The sequence below is a fragment of the Abramis brama genome, assembly GCF_963993115.1.
Source record: "Abramis brama genome assembly, chromosome: 12".
Lineage (NCBI taxonomy): Eukaryota > Metazoa > Chordata > Actinopteri > Cypriniformes > Leuciscidae > Abramis > Abramis brama.
The window spans coordinates 2,715,817-2,735,855 of NC_139974.1; the positions used below are offsets into that span (position 1 = coordinate 2,715,817).

Here is a 20,039-nt window from a genome sequence, read left to right on the forward strand (position 1 = left end):
ATATATCTGGCTCAGTTGTTAACACTACTGATTTGGTCGACATTGGTAAACAAATGACAACGGTGCAGTTTAAGTTAGTTCTAACATCACTAACTATAACGTTACTTTCACACAGAGATTCACTTGTTAACAGCGAGTAAATACCGTAAGGTTGCAAGCTAAAGCAATAACGTCTATGAGTTGCAGAAATGTATATCATTATAAAGTGCTATCAAAATAGTAAAATCGTATAAAAATGTTGAATAAACACGTTATTTACTTTACCTGCGATGCCTAGGCTAGCAGCGTCAGGTCTGTTGTTAGCCATCTTTCGCCTTTGACGCATGCGCGTTAGATGGGGAATCGAGGTTCGACTACCTGCCCTGTGAAGGCAATGACGTCATTTAAACTGTTCTTTACTCGTACCCACAAACTTGAATTTGTGTTCATATTGAAGAATTCGTAGTCGTAGAAATCAGAGTTGTACTCGTGAATGTTTACAGTCATAGCTGCACTCACATAAAAACACAAATGTAACTTAAATGACTCACGTGTATGAAAGCGTAATTTTGCGTGCCTATGTTAATTTACGCACACATGTTTAAAAATACGAATATGAATGCTTAAAGTTGTGCAACTTTTTGGGTGAAAAATGATAAAATGCTAAAATAAAAGTTCATAACCAGCCATGCAGTTTTCAAAATTCTCTGTTTCCCTTACCTCGACTCAAAACGGTAAGCTTGCAATAATGTTTTTAACTCCAGTGGTACTGGTGGAGTCTCGGCTAGTATGAGTGTGAGGATGCGGGAGATTTATAGCCTTTTCTCACAGCACTTCATATAATTAAACTTGTCAATTTGATGGCGGGTCCAGAAAGGTTCAAACGACAATCAGTGACAACTGGAGATTCACCCGCTGTAAAACGCGAAAGACTTCAGACTTCGGAGTGGCTACAGAAAAAAAGAGACTGCAACCGGGCCATGCGGAAACAATAGCCGCTTTCCGACCAAGTAGTTACAGGAACTTAGTTATAGGAACCATAGATATCATATATAAACGCTAGATGTCTTATGGCGCAGTCACTTCCGGCATCACCGTTCGGCCATCTTGTCACAGGCAGGCTTAATGTAAAGTGAATGATCAGCACGCACACAAATCCTCTTATCTCGCTAAAATCTTGACGGATTTACAAACGGTTTAGTTTCTTACAAACGTTATTAACGTGGCTATAATTCCGAATGCTTGAACATGTATGTTATAATTATTCATATGTATGCAGTGTATGTATGCAGTGTCATAACTACATCTCTGACATTTATAACAAACCAAACCGTTTGAAAATCGGTAGAAAATTGAGCAAGTTATGGTTATTTAAAAGTACATGCACCATTAAACGAGTGAGCGAGCTGCCTGTGGCATGATGGCCGCCATGTGCTGACGTCGACCTCCATTGGCCAGCAGCGCGCACGAGACATCTAGCCTTTATATATGATATCTATGATAGGAACTGTCCACTTATAGACAGTTCTAGGAACTACTCTCCCCCAAACTCGGTTTTGCGGTTTGCGTTCGCACTGGCCAAGTGGCCATAGGAACTGGTAGGAGGGGTAAGGGAGTGACGCAAGCACGCTGACTTTTATTTTGACTGCGCGACGGACCTTTATTTTGGCGGCGCTGAGAACGCCAGAGCAAACAATGCTCGCGCATTCTCTGTGTTTATTAGTTAGCGATCTGTCTAACACAGTACTGTTTAATATGTTATTAGATAGAACTGTTATAGAAAGTAGACAGTATATGAAAAAAGGTTATTAGCCTATGCTGTGTGGTTGATGTCCAGTGTTGCTAACGTTAGCTGGGCAGTTAAACATAATCATGTTTGGCTTGGTCCCCTCAAAGTTGCGTTGGATTTTCTCTTCAGCATAAAGGTTTAGAGACCCATCTTTCACTGTTTTCCATGTTTGTATAGTTAGTTTATGGAGTAAATATATAGGCTATAATCTGTGTGTTTACATTCTAGCTGTTTTAAAAATGGCGGGTGCCCGGTGTTCCGCGTGCGTACGGTCAATCAGCGTACACTAACGTCACGGGTAGTTCCTATAGTGCTGGTTTAGACCCTACTCTGAAGTAGGACCCAAATTAGTTCCTACAAATGGAGTTCCTAGAACTAAAATCGTTCCTAGTTCCTGCGGTGCGAACACGCCGACATCCGGGTACTTTAGCCAATAGTTCTAGGAACTGTGAAAAGGTTCCTCTGGTCGGAAAGCGGCTAATATGAGCAGAAGGGCATTAAATGTAGTCACGCAAAACTGATGTTGTTAACATTAAGAATTTGAGAACAAAGTATAATTTGCACGATTTTCTGTGCTATGATAAGTGATCGTTATATTTCATGCAATGCTTTTTTCCCCTTAGTTGGTCAGGACAAATGTGGATGTTACTTGTTTAGACGACATTTTCCTGTGAAAATTCTTATGTTGTTCATACTTCCAAAAAGTAGAATCTGTGATTGCGAACGACAGGATCCACACCTGTGATTGACAGCTGCACATTCTCAAAACATCGGATTCATCCGCGCTGTGCCGTGCCGAGGCACAACCCACGTACAGCTGATAATTCAGCGAATAACTGCAATTGCAGATTGTGAACAGAGATGGAGACAAAGAGGAAAAACTACAGACTGCAGCTTTAAAACATACTACTATGTATTTTCATGCTATAGTTAATTTAGTATAATATATCATATATTATATTTAATTATATAATATATTTAATTATATTTTACTTTTTAAGAAGAATTGGAACTAGTTAACTGGGCCTACTTATTTTTTTGGTTACTAATTTGACTAAAGATACTGAACTTAACAGGTAGGCTACTAGTACTATTTATGAATTTAGTCAATGTTCAAAAAATATTAATTATTTTTTATGTTTTGAACTAGCTGTATAGTTGTCAAACTCAAAAATTTTGTTTTTAATTCAAGCTCAAACTCAATTTTTTTATTATTAAAAATGCCATTATTTATGAAAAAGTTAATAATTGTATTTTATTGAGAAAATATTTTATTTTGTCTTATATATTTTTTTTATTAGATCAGATTTTCTGATCAGATTAGATCATTTTAATCTGTCATATGGCCATGTTAGGATGTACTTCACCGATGGGGCATTGTGTATTCACTTACATTATTTCAGGGTAAATCTAGACAAAAGTATACACTATTAATGAAACAAAACCACATAATTCTACTAGTCATGTGGGAAATTAATGTGGGAAAAAAGAATTACTCTAAAGCCTAAGTAGATTTACACAAACTGAGAAAGTCAAAACGCATTATGAGTATCATCTAATAAATCTACCTAAATAAATAAGATAATAAATATGAACAATCTATTGAATAAGTAGAACCTAATGGAATAGCTACTGCTGCTAGTATATAAAAATAGTAGTAGAATGAAAATAGATACTAGTACGTTTTAGGATTAAATGTTAAAATGGTTTGCCATAAATGTTAAAGCGCTTATACTGTTCCTTTAAGAATACAGCCAATGAAAATGAGAGAGAGAGAGACTGAACTTCAGAGACACTTACACTCAGCTGTGTGACGTGATGAAGCCTGAACATTAGACCCATGCAGAACTATTACAATGTAAGTTTTCATATTTTTAAATATATAACGCCAGCTTGTGTGTTTTTATGTTCTTATACCAATGGTTTTGTCTTTTTTTTTTTTTTTTTTTTTTTGTGGAAAACTAATCCTGCTAGTGATATTAAGGAGAGTCAAAGTTTATGCTGATTTTTTTTAGGATACAATGATATGATTACGTTTTATATAGTGGGGTTATTAATATAATTGTAAAATGTTTGAGCATTATTTGTCTGGATAGTTGGTAGCAGGGAAAATAACTTTTAAAATATGTTGCTTTGTGTATTTATTAAATATGAATTTATAAAACCAAAGTTTTGTTTCCTACAATGGATTGTAAATATTCACCTCATCCGTTACTATATCGGTCTGAGGAACAGTTCAGTGCATCACGTGGTATGCTCGACATCGCTTTAATCACTAATCTTTGTACTATTGTCTCAGACACACTCGGTTTTCTGATATTAAGGAGAGATATAGGCTATATGTATATCCAGCAGGACAGCAGTGGTGTGTGAACTGAATTTGGTGACACTATAGTTTGTGACATTGAAGTGATTAACTGAAATAACGCTTTCGCTTTTGCGACACTCCGTTGTCTCTTTATTTTATTTTACTGTCTGGTTATCTCGTGGTTCATGTAGGCTATCTTACATACGTTCCAAACAAATCCGCGTTGCCCAGGCAGACAGCAGAAGCTATATTTGCAGCAATTATCAGTAAATATTGACACATAATGTACATTGATTATTACGTTAACACGTAAATATTACATATGATAGAATTTTTTTTCTGGGGAGTAGCAGAAACACAGCATTAGGCCTAATACGTTTACATACATGCATCTACCAGCCAAAAGTTTTGGATCAGTAAGATTTTTAATGTTTTTAAAAGAAAAATCTTTTAAAAGATTCTCTTCTGCTCACAAAGGCTGCATTTATTTGATTGAAATAACTATTTTCTATTTTAATATAGGCTATTTTAAAATGTAATTTATTCATGTGATCAAAAATCTGTTTCTGTGATCAGAAAAACACTGATAATATTCATAAATGTTTCTTGATCATCAAATCCTCATATTAGAGTGTTTTCTGAAGGATCATGTGACACTGAAGACTGGAGTAATGATGCTGAAAATTCAGCTTTGATCACAGGAATAAATTACACTTTACTGTATATTCACATAGAAAACAGATGATTTACATTATAATAATATTTCACAATATTAGTTTTTAATTTTTAATCAAATAAATGCAACTTTGGTGAGCAGAAGAGAGTTCTCTTAAAAACATTAAAAATCACCGATCCAAAACTTTTTACTAGTAGTGTATACACACACACACACACACACACACACACACACACACACACACACACACTCACACACACTCACAGTTCTTGAAACTTTTATGTCAATAAAGTAATTAATAATTCATACATTTTTGTGTGTGTTTAATATTGGAGGGAAGAGGGACTGCTCATGAGGTATAATACATTTACAGTATTTACTGTATATATATTTTCTCATGCTTCTATGGTCATAATTACTAACATCCTAACGTTATGTTATGATTTTGGCATCACTTTGTCCAAGCTCTACACATGCGCAGTATTTCATCATGTGTGGAGCGTCAAAATTCACTTTGTCAACAACTATTTAAGGAGACAGCCATTTGTAGTGGTGTCCGAAACCATAGTGGACATTATTGAGTGCACTCATTTAATCCCACATTGTACTGCAATAATGACATTGTGTGTGTGTGTGTGTGTGTGTGTGTGTGTGTGTGTGTTTGTGTGTCTCAACTGCTGTCCGGACTTGGTCACTCATCTCGGATTCAGCCAGTTTGTCTGATATAACTCATGAGATAAATGTTGTTATTACAAAGATAACCCCTAATTTTACAGTATGGTGATGCTTGTAGTTTGACCACGTTTGCACTTGGGCTAGTAGATTAGAGGGCTTCTCACTAAAAGCTTCAAAACTTCAACTATCACAGCAACTTTACATCCAAATGCCTGTCTGAATACCATTGGCATTGTAGCTTGAAGAACATGTCGCTCTGGCCACTCAATTTGAAATTCTAACCTTTCATAAAGCATGTCAATTACTTTATGCCAAACTCTAGAAGCAGTGGACAGAGAGATCTTGAACCTGAAAGCTAAATCTTTCAGCGGGAGATTTAGTCTCAGCTTCAGCAAAACTAAAATGAACTGTTCAAATTTAGACAGCACAGACATAGGACCACAGCTGATGTAGGGTTCGCACAGCTCAAAAACCTGAATTAAAACTAAGAAGTTGGGGAGCCCCGTGTAGAACTTTGTCTTGTCTTCATTTTTCTCAAAGGACTCCTTGGTGAACTGTGTGTCCAGTGCTTTGGCTCGAAGATCTCCCAGCTCTGTTGTGTTCTGTCTCAGAACATCCTCCATCTTCTCAATGTCATCCATCGTTAGCTCAGTCCGGCATCCGGCGTCTGCATAGCCTGCAATACAGCAGTGGGGAGCATAATTAGTTAATTCATGAATATGAATTATGTGAATTGTTGTGAAGTTTTCTTTTTGCCAACCTTTTTACAAACATGCAAGTTCTCAGGTCCAATTATACAGGGTGAATTTCTGACAATCACATTTGCAACAATTAATAATTATTAATAACAATAAATAATAATACTGGTTACACATCTTATTACAATAATTTACCTTGATCATTTAATGTCCCATTCCCACTGATGCCCTCTGATTGTGGGTTGTCGTCAGCTGTCTGATGGAGAGCCAATAGCCTCTGCACGTTCAGACAGTCTTTTGTTGGTCTTCCATGAGCTTCATCCTCTGCTCTCATTGAAGAGATGCCTCTGATTTGGGCTTAGTTTTTTGGTAACCGAGGTTGATGAAGTCCATATTAATGACTTAATAATCATTACTAAGTAAATGAGCATTTAACGCCTGCTGGACTCATGGTACGGCAGCAAAGTTTCTTGATTATTACGCAGGAATGAGAGTATAGTTCCTAGCCATATCAGCCTAGAAAATCACAACTTTACATTTTCCGTCGGTCTTAGTACACGATGTAACTAGAGAAGAGTCAAGTTTTAAATAGGAAAAATATTGAAACTCTTTGTTCATTTTTTTGAGAGAGATGCTAATGGTCCTGTCCGGTTCAATTCATTATGCTAAGCTATGCTAAAAGTGGGAACGCCAGACCCGGAGATCGGCTGAATGGATTCCAAAACAGTAAAACTCAACTGTTTAACTCTGGGGGAGCCGTAAAATGAGCCTATTTCCAAAAAAAGTGGAGTATCCCTTTAAGGCGCTTGCTCCTTTAAAAATTCAGCAAGTGAAACTGAGAAAGATAGAGAGTGTGTGTGAGAGAGTGTGTGTGTATGAGAGAGAGTGGGGAGGGATCTATTTTTTACAGTCTATGGGAGGGATAGGCAATACCTATATATAGATAGGCAACGCCTCTCCTATCCCCCTGAACCACTATGTGCTGAACAACCTGAGCTGTGATGCTAGTGCATTTTTCAGCCTCAACATTAGACCCATGCAGAACTTTTCCCATGTAAGTTTTCATATTTTTTAAATATAATGCCAGCTTGTGTGTTTTTGTGTTCTACAATAGTTTTGTCTTGTTTGTGGGAAACTGAACCTGCTAGTGATGTTTATGCTGAATTTGCCCAGTGGATTCGATAATTACAATGATTATTATGATTATGCTTTTATAGGGCTTACAGTATAGGGTATAGTGCTTTTATAGTGCTTTAATTGTTACAATGTTTTAGCATACTCCGATTGGTTGGTAGCAGGGAACATAACTTATAATACCTGTTGCTTGTGTATTTATTAAATATAAATGTATAAAACCAAAGTTTTGTTTCTACAATGGGTTGTAAATATTCACCTCATCCATCGCTACATTCCGTTTCTGAGAAACAGTTCAGTGCATCACGTGGTATGCTCGACATCGCTTCATTCACAAATCAAATTGTCGGATGCCACCTGCATGTTCACATTCTGAGAATTTTCTTCAGGCCTATTATGGGAATCCGAAGGGAGAGTCTGCAAAATGCAAAACCCGAAAAGCGTTACTTATGAAAGCAAAATAATGGCAAATGTGTTTGAAACAAAAAAGCTTGTTGATTTGCACAACTTGAAAAAAATATCTATTGCATTAACACTTGCATTTTAATGCATTGTATTTTCTGGGCTTGTATTTTTATGGGCTGTAGATCAGTGTGTTTTGTCCACTGCGAAGAAAGCTTGTTTTGAGGAAAATTAAAAGAGGTGTTATTTTAGTAGTAGGCTAACAACGTTTAGCTCACGAGTTGTTGACCCGGGAAGTCCGAATCTGTGACTTTATTGCCAACTTTACTCAACTCTCGCGAATCCGAGATGCGTGAGCGAGTCCGGACAGCAGTTGAGACACACACACACACACACACACACACACACACACACACACACACACACTCGTTATTGCAGAGCAATGTGGGATTGAATGAGTGCACTCAATAACGTCCACTATGGTTTCGGACATCAGTAGCCTACACTTATTTCTTTTCTTTTTTTGTGCGCATTTTGACGCTCCGCACATGACGAAATACTGCGCATGCGTCGAGCTTGGACAGGCTCACTGCTGTGCTGTCAAACCATATCATAATAATACTGAAACAAACTCTTTTACACAAACACTTGCCCATCACCCTATTGCTAAACTCCATCCATTAGGTCCACAGACGTCATGTGGCTCTGGTATATTTTTAAAGGAATCAATAATTTTGTGGAGGTGATGTCACGTGACTAACCTATGAAGATTTCCTTACAGCAGAAACAAATAACTAATTTCAGTTATAACTAACGATAAAAACTGTTAAAAGTGTAAACCAGGAAATGTGTCGGGGCTGTTGTTGGTTGATTTACACATTTTACAGTGTTGATTTTGGCTTCCAAAAGCAGTAAGAAACATAAATATTAAAAAGTTTTTCAGACATGCTCGACTGTGTGTGTAACTGAGAATTGGTGTGTTCACGTCATCAGCACGTTTAATTGATTAGGCCTATTTCATAAAGATAACTTTTTTTTTTTGCAGTTGTACGAAATGCATGTTAGTTTTATTTAGTAGTGTCCTGTGATGGGAGAAACGAAGCTTTTCAAAGAAACGATTCACTGTTTCGCTGGCGACTCCTGCTGGTCAAACACTGTAAAGCAACAAACTCAAACCAAACATGCAGAAAAACACCTTTTACAAACATAACAAAGTAAAATATCAAATTCCATTAACTTATCATCTAATAAGATTAAATATCAAGTGTCTGTATAATGTGTGTTCTTCTATTAATGTTCAGGGCTTGTTTTGTTTGTTCCATGGCTCAGAGAAACAGGCCAATAATAGACTATTAACTAATATTATTCCTTTTAATTACACTAATGTCTAATTACACCGTCTACAGATGAATAAAACTGATCAGAGATCAGGTAAACACCATAGACACTTGTATGTTTCACTGCTGAGGACGAATTCAATGAATCCGCATCACACACACACACACACACACACACACACACACACACACACACACGCACACACACGTCTATTGTGCTTTCTAAAGAAGATTTTTTTTGCAAAGAACATTTTTTTTACATGATGTAAGATCCACATGTGGATGAACATCTGTAACTAAACTGAAAGTGAGTGTATAATGTCTGTATCTGTCACATAACAAACCTTCTGTTTTCTCATCAGGATGATTCTCCTTCTTCTGCTGTGCTTTATCAGTTATAGCGGTCAGTGTCATTTATTTCATTTTTGTTTTTTAGTTCAAGTTAAAAGTTCTAGTTCAACTAGTTCTTGAAAGCTAAAGTTACTCCAGTGGATTGTTTTTCTGTTGTGTCTCTCAGCTCATCTCTAGGTTTATACTGTCATCAACATATGAAACATGTGTAATGTGACACTTCTAATATTGTTGGCTACTTGTTGCCTTTATTTATTTATTTATTTATTTATTTATTTTAATCCAGTTTATAACAAAAATAACTGTACTAGAATATTTATGATCGTATTGATTACAGAAAATAGACAGAAACACCACATTTATTTCCCAGTATTGATAGTGTGTATTGAGTGAATATTGCTGTGTGTATTTGCAGGATCCTCCACTAAAGCTGTGTCAGGAATAAAGGGAGGAAACGTCACTCTATCATGTGGATCTGAGGACAGAGAGATTGTGGAGATCAGATTAAAGAGTGTGTTAAAAATCATCCGTGTGTGTGAGAAGAAAAACTGCAGTGGTCGAGTGTTTAAAGAAGGATCATGTGACGTCTTCATCAAGGATCTGATCTACAGTGACGCTGGGAAATACATTTTATATGTTTATTACAATAATGATCAGTCAGAAGTGAAGCGAGAGATCCTGGAGTATCATCTTCATATTCATGGTAAAGTCAAAACTGATCAAACCATCATCATGTGTTTCTGGATTTCCTCTAATAGTGTTGGTATTGTGTGCAGGACTAGAAACAGCAGAAACACTGAAGCGGACACGCTTAATATTCAGAGTGGATTGGGGTTTTCCAGTGTTTACCTCTGTTCCCTCAATCCTTTATGTGATTATGGTCTTGATTAAATGACACTATTATAATAATGATTAATGCTGAATGTCTGTGTTCCTCCTCAGAAGAGATCTCTGTGCAGAAAGGAGAGGATCTGAAGTTGGATGTTCTGTTGATCAACGCTGATAAAGTGGAGAGAAACTCTAGTGAAGGCTGGACAGAGGTGTGGACGAGAGGTCACGGGGTCAACAGTGATCGACTGACCGTCAGTGACGAGACTCTGATCATTAATGAGTTTACAGTCACTGACACTGGAACATACAGAGTTCTGGATTATGAAGGAGAAACCTTGATCACAGTCTCAGTCACAGGTGAGAGAAGATCAGTGGATGAGGAGAGATATTATGTTTAATCAGTAAATTAATCCTAAACTGCACGACTAACCTTTCAATATTCTGAACTGAATCTGTTCTAGACTGGAAGGGAAATCTGATCGACACAGATGAAGACAAAACTGACGACACTGAACATCGAAGTGAGTAAAACATGAGGCATGAGAGCTTTACAGGAGTTATTAAACCCTTAAACCCGAAGTGTCCCGTCGGCTGGATACACTTGAAAGCTTAGAGTCTAAAAATTTACAATGAATGTATAATTTGATAAACTCCGAAGTAGTGCTGAGTTATTTGCTGACCATTATTTTCAGCAGACTCTCATGATTAAAAAGAGCCCAAACTCGCCATAATCCATCACTCAGATCTAAAGATATTCCTCATGGACTTCTAACACATGAAGTAGCATTAGCCGTGATGCTATGTTGTTTTGATGTGACGTTTCAGCTCATAACTCAATGAAACATGCATGGATTGTGAAAAATGGAACGTCTTTATTTATTTACAGCAGATTCTCACGATTACAAGTTATTTGCTGATAAATATAATTTCTCTTTTTCATAATCTACAAAATACTTTTTTGTAATATGTACTGCAATGTGTCAAAAACATCATACAGCTCATGAAACATTCACAGATCGTTGAAAATGGCACTTCATTTTTTATAGTATATTATTACAAATAAAATGAGCCCAAAATAAACATAATCTATTGCTTTTATGACAAGATATTCTTTTTGGAGAAACAATTTTAAAAATGCCCATGAGGAGGCGTCAAAAACTCAACAAAAAGGCTATCTTGGTTCCAGATGCTGTAATTTTTGATTCCTTTATCCAATCACCAAACAGTTTTATTTCCTTCCTGAGTTATTTCATGTCAAATAAGATAGATATGCAAAATCATCATTAAAATTATATATCTATATCTATATATATATATATCTATATATATCTATATATCTATATATATATAGATATAGATATATAATTTTAATGATGATTTTGCATATCTATCTTATTTGACATGAAATAACTCAGGAAGGAAATAAAACATTTGGACATTCTCCTGCCGAGAAACTGCTGATAAAATACAATATATATATAGAATGTCCAAATGTAATGTCATTTATATTTTCAAAAAAAATTGAAAAGTGTTCTATCAAACGATACCGACCTTTGACTCTCCTTGTTATAGTTTTGGAGTTACGAGTCTTTACTTCTGTGTGAGTCACTCAGACAAAACCACTCTAAAAATGCCTTCAGGGCTTAAGGGGTTAAACAGGGAATAAAAAAAAAAAAGCTCTTTCTCCTTCACCTGTAGATCACTGGATGCTGCTGGTTGGACTGACTGTGTTTCTGCTGGTTCTGACTGGTGTCGTGTTACACAGAGATTACTCGAGGGGGAAAGCAGAAAGCACTGAGTTCAGGATCCAGAAGTGTTGAGGTCAATAGCCGTGTTTCCACCGTCACTTCCGGATCCTGACCGGGCCTCGTCTGGGTCTCGCACTGGGTTTCTGGCCCGTCGATTATCTCAGTCTAAAGCGGCTTGAGGAGTGATCATGACCAGAGGAGTTTATCTGAGTCTGGAGACGACAGCGGCGGATGAGTCCATGTACCAGAAACATCAGCATTAAACACTTCAACAGCATTTATACCTCTAAACTCTCTCTCAGAGACAGCAGCGAGTGCTTGAAGAACTGGATCATGATGAATCTAGTGCTGTAGTTCTCCAGTTCTAGACGCTTCTCTATCCTCTCAGGACTCGTGTTGGACTCGGTCATTGATCTTGACAAATGTTAGTTGTTTTCGATGAGTCCAGCAATATATGTTTTTTTCTCATTTAATCAAAACCATTTCCTTCAGAGGAATCTGTCAGCATATTTCTGCAGTATATATTTAATGTTCAGTGTGTATGAGCATCTGTGCTGCAGTCCATACCTCAGGAGTCTGTGTGATACTGAATCTGCACTTTATATTAATGTAAAGCAGCCTTAAATATCTCATACATGATCTAGGAATTAGTGTTTCTATTCAATCCATCAGCTGATGACTGAGAATGTGTGTCTGTGTTAAACTGTGTACGACAAACAGTGTGTGTGGATATTTATATTTTGTACAGGTTTCTATGTAAATATTTATGTATATTCTGCTTTTGTCTGTTTAATTGTTCGTCTGCACTGTAAATCTGCAAGTATGTTTTGAGAAAAACTAAATGAATCCATTTTTGTAAGAAACTTTTGTTGGTATGTATTTTGCTGTGTTTAGAAAGTTTTGTTTTGTTTTGTAAAATATACAATGAAACATGTTTTTGAAAGTGAACTAATGCTTTAAGGTGTCCTTTCTTACCTTCAATATTTTTCACCATTTGTTTCTAATGTCTGTTGTCTCCAGTTTCAAATTCTGCATTATCATCCCAGTCCCAGAGGACACCCCAGTGTATGTGAGAACTCTGCGATTACCTTAAATACAAACATACATTTTTCTAAATCTTTTTCTAAAAAGCTTTATGTAACTACCCTCTTATTTAAGTCTGTGTGTGTTTTATGTTTTCATTATCCACTCAGTTAATTGTAAGCGGACTAGCAGACATTCTTGTTAACACTAATTTACACAATGGTCCAGAAACATTAATAACAGAATTTCCTTATGTTGTCTTGCCTCTTGACCGCTGTATTCGGGAGAGAGTGAGGGTCTGTGTGTTAATGGTCTTTTCCAGCCATGGCGTTGTGCAATCCAATTTTTAATTTACATTTTACAAATCTTTACATTTTGAAACAGCTGGCACCAGACCCTCAATGAGTGCTAATGTCAACTGAAAGTAAGAAATATTATATGTAGTGGGTTTAAAACACTGACTTATTTGGAGTTTGTTGTCAACCTTTGTTAGAAGAACAAGTATTTCACCAAGTATCAAATGATTATTGATTCCATTGTTTTCACTCCTTCCTTCCACCGTCCGGTGATATCCCCAGTCGAAGTCAACACCTCCTGATTTGACCTTTTCGTGGTTTCTCGTTGTCAATTCAGTCTCACTTCCTGATTTGACCTTTTCGTGTTTTTTTTTTTTAGGTGAAGTAAACCTGTGTAATTTCTTTCACAGAATCATGTCAAATGCCTTAATGGCGAATTTCAATATGAGGAGTGATGGCCAACTTGAAAAGAAGACATTCAACGCTGATGTAATTCAAGGTTATTTTGGCCTTATGACAAATTCAAAAAAATCTCTTGTTCCTTGTCTAATATTAATTAAAGTAATTTTAAAAAAGTAATACAAAAATAGTAATTCTTATTGTTAACTTTTATCTATTCAGGGGACATTCTTTAAAATACTTTATCAGAAATGTCCTTTTCACTCGTACACAGTTACACACCAAAGGGTCTTTCCTTAAAGGGATACTCCACTTTTTTTTGGAAATAGGCTCATTTTACGACTCCCCCAGAGTTAAACAGTTGAGTTTTACCGTTTTCGAATCCATTCACTCCGGGTCTGGCGGTCCCACTTTTAGCATAGCTTAGCATAGATCATTGAAGTGGACAAGACCATTAGCATTTCTCTCAAAAAAATGACCAAAGAGTTTCGATATTTTCATTATTATATTACATTATTATAGTTTTGATATAGACTCATTCCTGCGTAATAATCAAGAAACTTTGCTGCCGTACCATGAGTCCAGCAGGCGTAATGATATGACGCAGCGCCTGAAAATAGGTCTAATAGGTTAGACAAACTTAGTCCCGGTCACGTTGGAAGTTACTGAGCTGGGGACTATTTTCAGGCGCTGCGTCATATCATTATGCCTGCTGGACTCATGGTACGGCAGCAAAGTTTCTTGATTATTACGCAGGAATGAGAGTATAGTTCCTAGCCATATCAGCCTAGAAAACCGCAACTTTACAATTTCCGTCAGTCTTAGTACACGATGTAACTACAGAAGAGTCAAGTTTTAAATAGGAAAAATATCAAAACTCTTTGGTCATTTTTTTGAGAGAGATGCTAATGGTCTTGTCCACTTCAATGATGTATGCTAAGCTATGCTAAAAGTGGTACGGCCACAGCTCTGACTTCTATTCATTAATGGAATATTATTGAAAGACTCTAAAAATATAATGTGTTGACTGTTCCTGTACTTTTGTTATATTCTGGTTTGATTAATGTCTGCTTAACCTTAATGTAAAACTGTTAGAGAAAATGCCATTACCACAGAATTTATCACATTGTTCTATTTTGATCTTTTTTGAATAGTAGCTGTTTAGCAACTGGAAGACATTTAATATTCACAATAAAATGTTGCGCTAATGTTCCAGGTACCGGCTGGCACCACGAAAACAGCTTATATGCTCTCTCTGCAACACACCGCCCCCTGCTGGCGACCTCACAATTACTCCTGACCTCTATTTAAAATATTTTAGTGCAAGGATGGTGGAAACAGGTTCATTACCCCTGAACAAATATTCAAAAACACTAAATTATAACACTCGTTTTTGCTTTAGTCCACAATTAATGTGTTGATATGCACGTGATTAAACGGTTTTATAGACGTCCAGAGTAGTGCTTATAGGGGACCTTGTGTCAAAATGATTAATGACTTTGACCTTTGACCTTTTGACAGGTTGAACTTCCGGTGACCTTTATGATTGATGGGTTGAACTTCCTTTATGAGGTCATGGGATTAACCTTTGCCCTATCGATCATGTGGTTTGACAGTTGCTTTTGCCCCGGTGACCTAGCTAGTCCTAAATCATAGTTTTGACGGATAGTTTTGACCTATTTAAATAGAACAGATGTTTTGACGGCCAGTGTCATGTTATATGTGTGTGTGTGTGTGTGTCTGGTTATATGGTATGTGTCAGGCGTCCCCGGCATCGCCACCCACCCTCGCATTCCAGAGCATCGGGCACTGACATCTGAACATGTGCTGTTCGATCACTGTGAAACTGTGAAGTGTGTCACACAAACACATTCTATCCTTTATATTCTATCCTTTGTCTAATTTATAGAATATAAATGATATAATCTAAAATAATTAAACTAAGCTTGAAAACATTCAGTTTTAAAAGTATATAAATATCTTATTGATCCAATTGTTTTAGATGAATAAAAGAATATAAAATAAAAATCTTACTAAAACCAATTATTTTAGTTTCAGATAAAAATAAAATCATCTTACATAAAACATTCTATCCTTTATATTCAATCCTTTATCTAAATTATATAATCTAAAAAACTAAAGTTGAAAACATACTGTTCTTTAAAAGTGTATAAATGAAATGGTTATAAAATAATTTTACTAAGGTTGAAAAATATTCTGTTCTTTTAAAAGTATATAAATGAAATGCTTATACAATATATCTTACTAAAATCTACTGAAACAAATTATTTTAGTTTTAGATAAACAAAAGAATAAAAAATCACCTTACATGTTTGTAAGTCTTGTTGGTCTCTGACTCAGCGATCAAGATATCAGATGCTGAATTTATTTCAAAGTATAATCCTTTAAAGTTTAAAAGATATCTTTTTTAAAAATGTTTTAAATTGAATACACTATTAAAAGTTGTAATAATGTTTTTAAATGGTTAAAAGTGGTAAAACAAAAAACACTGTGTTTCCTGAACGCCTCACCAGAGCACTCAGAGTGGTGCGCGCACGTGTCATCAGGGGCGCGTGTGCCTGCATCTATGCGCGCCCCCTCTTTCTGTGAGCTCTGACATCTGAAACAGGATCCCCCATCCACATTCCTGAGCACGGCGAAAGTGATAATAATGTTTTATATTTCACACCATAATATAAAATAAAATATAAAATAAAATATCTTGCTAAAGTTGAAAAACATTCAGTTCTTTTTAAAATATAAAAATCTACTGAAACCAATTAATTCAGCTTTAGATAATCAAAAGATAAATAAAAATCATCTTACTTTATTTTAGAGAGTTGAATAAGCTCTTAACACATCAATGCCCATACCATTGATGTCCACAAAAAATGCAATGTATGAAACGGGTTCACGGAAATAAAAAATCATCTTACGTGTTTAGAAATCAGGGCCCTCTGGCCTCTCTTTACACCAGCGGGGCTCTAACTCACAGATCAGAATGCTTCTCAAAGTAAAAGCCAGAGCACATCGTATTCCAGAGAGCATCAAGGCACTGTGATTAAACAATGTCACAAAATTACAATCAGTTAAATGTTTAGAGAGTTAAACAAGTTTATGAATGGGTTCACAATATTGTTTTACACAACTTGTTTACTGAATTCATATAGTCATTCCTGAATGACCTCACACTGCCTCAAAACATAGGGAGCACGCATCTATGTATGTGTGTCAAAGCAGTAAAGGAGCTGCGCGCGTGTCTGTGTGTCTATGCGCGCGTCCTCTGCTTTCTGACATCCCCCTCCTTCTGCTCCTCCACATTCCATAGGTAACAGTGAAACTGTGAAGTGTATCTCACACCAACTAAAGTTGAAAAAACATTCTGTTCTTTATAAGTATATAAATGAAATGGTTATAAAAATATCTACTGAAACCAATTGTTTTAGATAAACAAAAATAATAAAATCCATCTTCCAATAACACATTCTATTCTTTAAAAGTATATAAATAATATAATATAAAATCACAGAGTGGTTCTCTCTCTCTCTCTCTCTCATTTAAAAGCATAACCTTAAAAGTTTAAATCAAATATTTAAAGTTTCAATACATTCATATCTTCTATTTATCTTTTAGGAGATTACTGTAATGATTTTGTTTAACGGTGACCTAAAGTATAATTGTTTTTAAACAATGTCTGTTCAAAAACTTTAGATTGTTGAAAAACTGTACTTAGACTTTCCATAGCTATAATGATGTTTGTACCATAACTGGATATTCTATCATGTACACCTAAACACAGAAAACTACATTTTCAACAAATGAAATAAATAAGTAAATCATTTAATATCATTTTGCGCACACACACGGTTCCAAAAAATAAACTAATTTCTATCTTAAAATTAAATTATATTAATATATATATATACACATAACCAATAAATAATAACATACACTACTAAAATGTAAACAAAGTTTTATCTAAATAAATAAGTATATAAATAAAAACACCTTACATTCCTGAGGTGAGAAAGGGGTTTCCTATTATCAGACTAACTGAAGTTGAAAAACATTCTATTCTTTAAAAGTATATAAATTAATTGTTTATAATATAAAATCACAGAGTGGTTCTCTCTAACATAATGATTTTTGTACCGTAACTGCATATTCGATCATGTACACCCTAAACATGTACACACATGATCAGGGGCGTAGCACCAAATTCTGGGCCCTGTATACTCTCAATGTCAGTGGGCCCCCTACACATGCCATTGTAACTTAAAGTTGCCTCTATGAGCTCACATCATCAGACTCGCACCCTGCCTTGTCTTCTGCGTCAAGTGCAGAACTATCTACATCAACAAGCACAAAAAATATGTATTAGCCTCTTAACGTACAAAAAACCCAACTTACTTGTTAAAGCAAACTCACTTTGTATTCCAAGAGCCATTTCAGTGCAAGATAAAGCACTAAAAATAATTAAACATGTGATCAAGCATTGCGTATTATGTTGACAGTTTGGACTAAGCTTTAGGCTGTCAACCAAGTGTCCAAGTACCCACAATAGGGCGCTTAACAGAGCTTGAAATCTACCATTACGAACAAGTACAAAGATAACATAACTATTAATTGGTAGGGTTGCAAAGGGTAGGAACATTTCCGGTAAACTTCCAGTAAATTTCCAGAAACTTTCCATGGGAAGTTAAGCTGGGGAATTTTGGAAATATTCAAATTTGAAAACTTTCCACAAAAATGATGGGAATTAAAGGAAATTAATAGAAATGAACTGGAATTTGGTGATAATTTCAACAAACTATCATATCCAAACATAAATATCAAAAATTAGTTTTTTAAATAGTAAAACAATGTAAACATGATCTTTTATCAGATTTATTTTAGAGTAGAACTTTAAAACTTTAACTCTTGTACTGAACCATTAATTCTTCCACGGAATAACAAAAACATGAATGTTGAGTAAAATATTACTCATTACACTTTATGTAGTTTGCAAGCTCAAGTGTGTCCTCAGTACTCCAGGGTTGAAGAAATCATCAGTGCATGTGATGGAGGAATGCACAGTGCATGTAGGGGGCGTGGCCTCAGTAGCCCTGCAGTGTGCATGTGATTTAATAGCAGAGATATTTAAGTGTGCTGCATTAAATCTGCTTGTTTTAGCCAAGATTATGCTACAATATATTTTCCTCAACTATATTTAAGTTCCCTGTTAAAGGAATAACCTTTCAGTTTTGTAAATTCCCATTAATTCCCTTATATTCCTGTTAACTCCCATGGAAATTTTCCAACTTTGAAAATTCCCAGAATTTTGCAACCCTATTCATTGGCTTTGATAACATCATGAATTTATTGAGCATTGACTATAGCTTTTAAGCACAGCACTGTGCTGCAATGCTAGGGCTTTTCACCAAACAAAAATTATAATTTGCTTTATTGCTCAAAGCAATATTACCTGTGTGCACTTGAGAACACAGTGATATTGGTAGGCACATCTACATGTGCAGAAATATAGGCAGATAATTTATTAAGGAGTTTGAGAATATATCACACATTATAAGCAATAGTAGGGCTAGTAACTTTACACTGTGCTGCCACTCTTTCCACCACTCCAATAGCACTAGGCAATAGCACACAGATTGAATCAAAAGGCTTACTTATTTAAGGTAAACAACTCACAATTAGGAAGCAAGGGGGGAGCTCGCCCTTTGAGCAATGATCTCACCTTGTCTTTCCTCATTTCTGCTCTCAGTCTCAGCCTCATCTCCAGAACAGCAGCCAGGACTGGCCAGTGCTGCTACTGCTGGTGTGTCAGAACCACTGGTTGTTTCTGAAACTGGTTAATGTTGGCAACCTGACGTTAGCTGGCCTGGCCCATAATTTACTTACAGCAACAAGCAGCCTGGTTGACAAACTAAGCTAAAGATTTAACATTAGCATACATACATTAGCAGCAGCACTGAGTTCTGGCACTGAGTTCATTCTCTCAGTTGGTGTTATCAATATATTTTGAAATGAATAATGACACCAATTAATTCGAATTAGGCTACAAAAAAAAAAAAAAATTGATGGCATTTCAAAGGGCCCTCTCCCTAGACGGGGCCCTGGGTAGTCAGGTCCACTTTTCCCCCCACTACCATGCCCATGTGCATGGGTCTAATGTTCAGTCTTCATCACAAACACAGCGCAGGGTGTAGGTGTGTACTCCCGATAATCTTTCATCATCTTTCTGATGTTAGAGGCGTTCCAGAAGTTTGGCACACCTTTTTCCCTCTCTTACTTTCAGTGTCATTGGCTGTATTTTTAAAGGAGCCGTATAGTAAGCACCTTAACATTTATGTAAACAAGTGCTTTACATAATACATTCTAAATACAAATTTTTAA

The 20,039-nt window shown here is 36.0% G+C and overlaps 2 protein-coding genes across 3 annotated transcripts in view; both read left to right on the plus strand.

Annotated features, from left to right (window-relative positions):
• Window positions 1-20,039, plus strand: part of LOC311093928 (uncharacterized protein) — a 773,523-nt gene that overhangs the window by 186,255 nt on the left and 567,229 nt on the right. The gene's annotated exons all lie outside the window — the stretch shown is intronic.
• On the plus strand, window positions 9,179-12,874 carry LOC311093982 (uncharacterized protein). Of its 2 annotated transcripts, none has more exons than XM_084131705.1 (5): window positions 9,179-9,401; window positions 9,765-10,052; window positions 10,292-10,537; window positions 10,642-10,701; window positions 11,879-12,874. In XM_084131705.1, exons 1-5 carry the CDS (start codon window positions 9,362-9,364, stop codon window positions 11,998-12,000), a joined length of 756 nt encoding a protein of 251 aa, XP_083987831.1. In that variant the 5' UTR covers window positions 9,179-9,361; the 3' UTR covers window positions 12,001-12,874. The 2 variants fall into 2 exon arrangements, with proteins under 2 accessions (XP_083987831.1, XP_083987830.1); XM_084131704.1 differs by having other exon boundaries at window positions 10,292-10,536; window positions 10,629-10,701; window positions 11,879-12,868.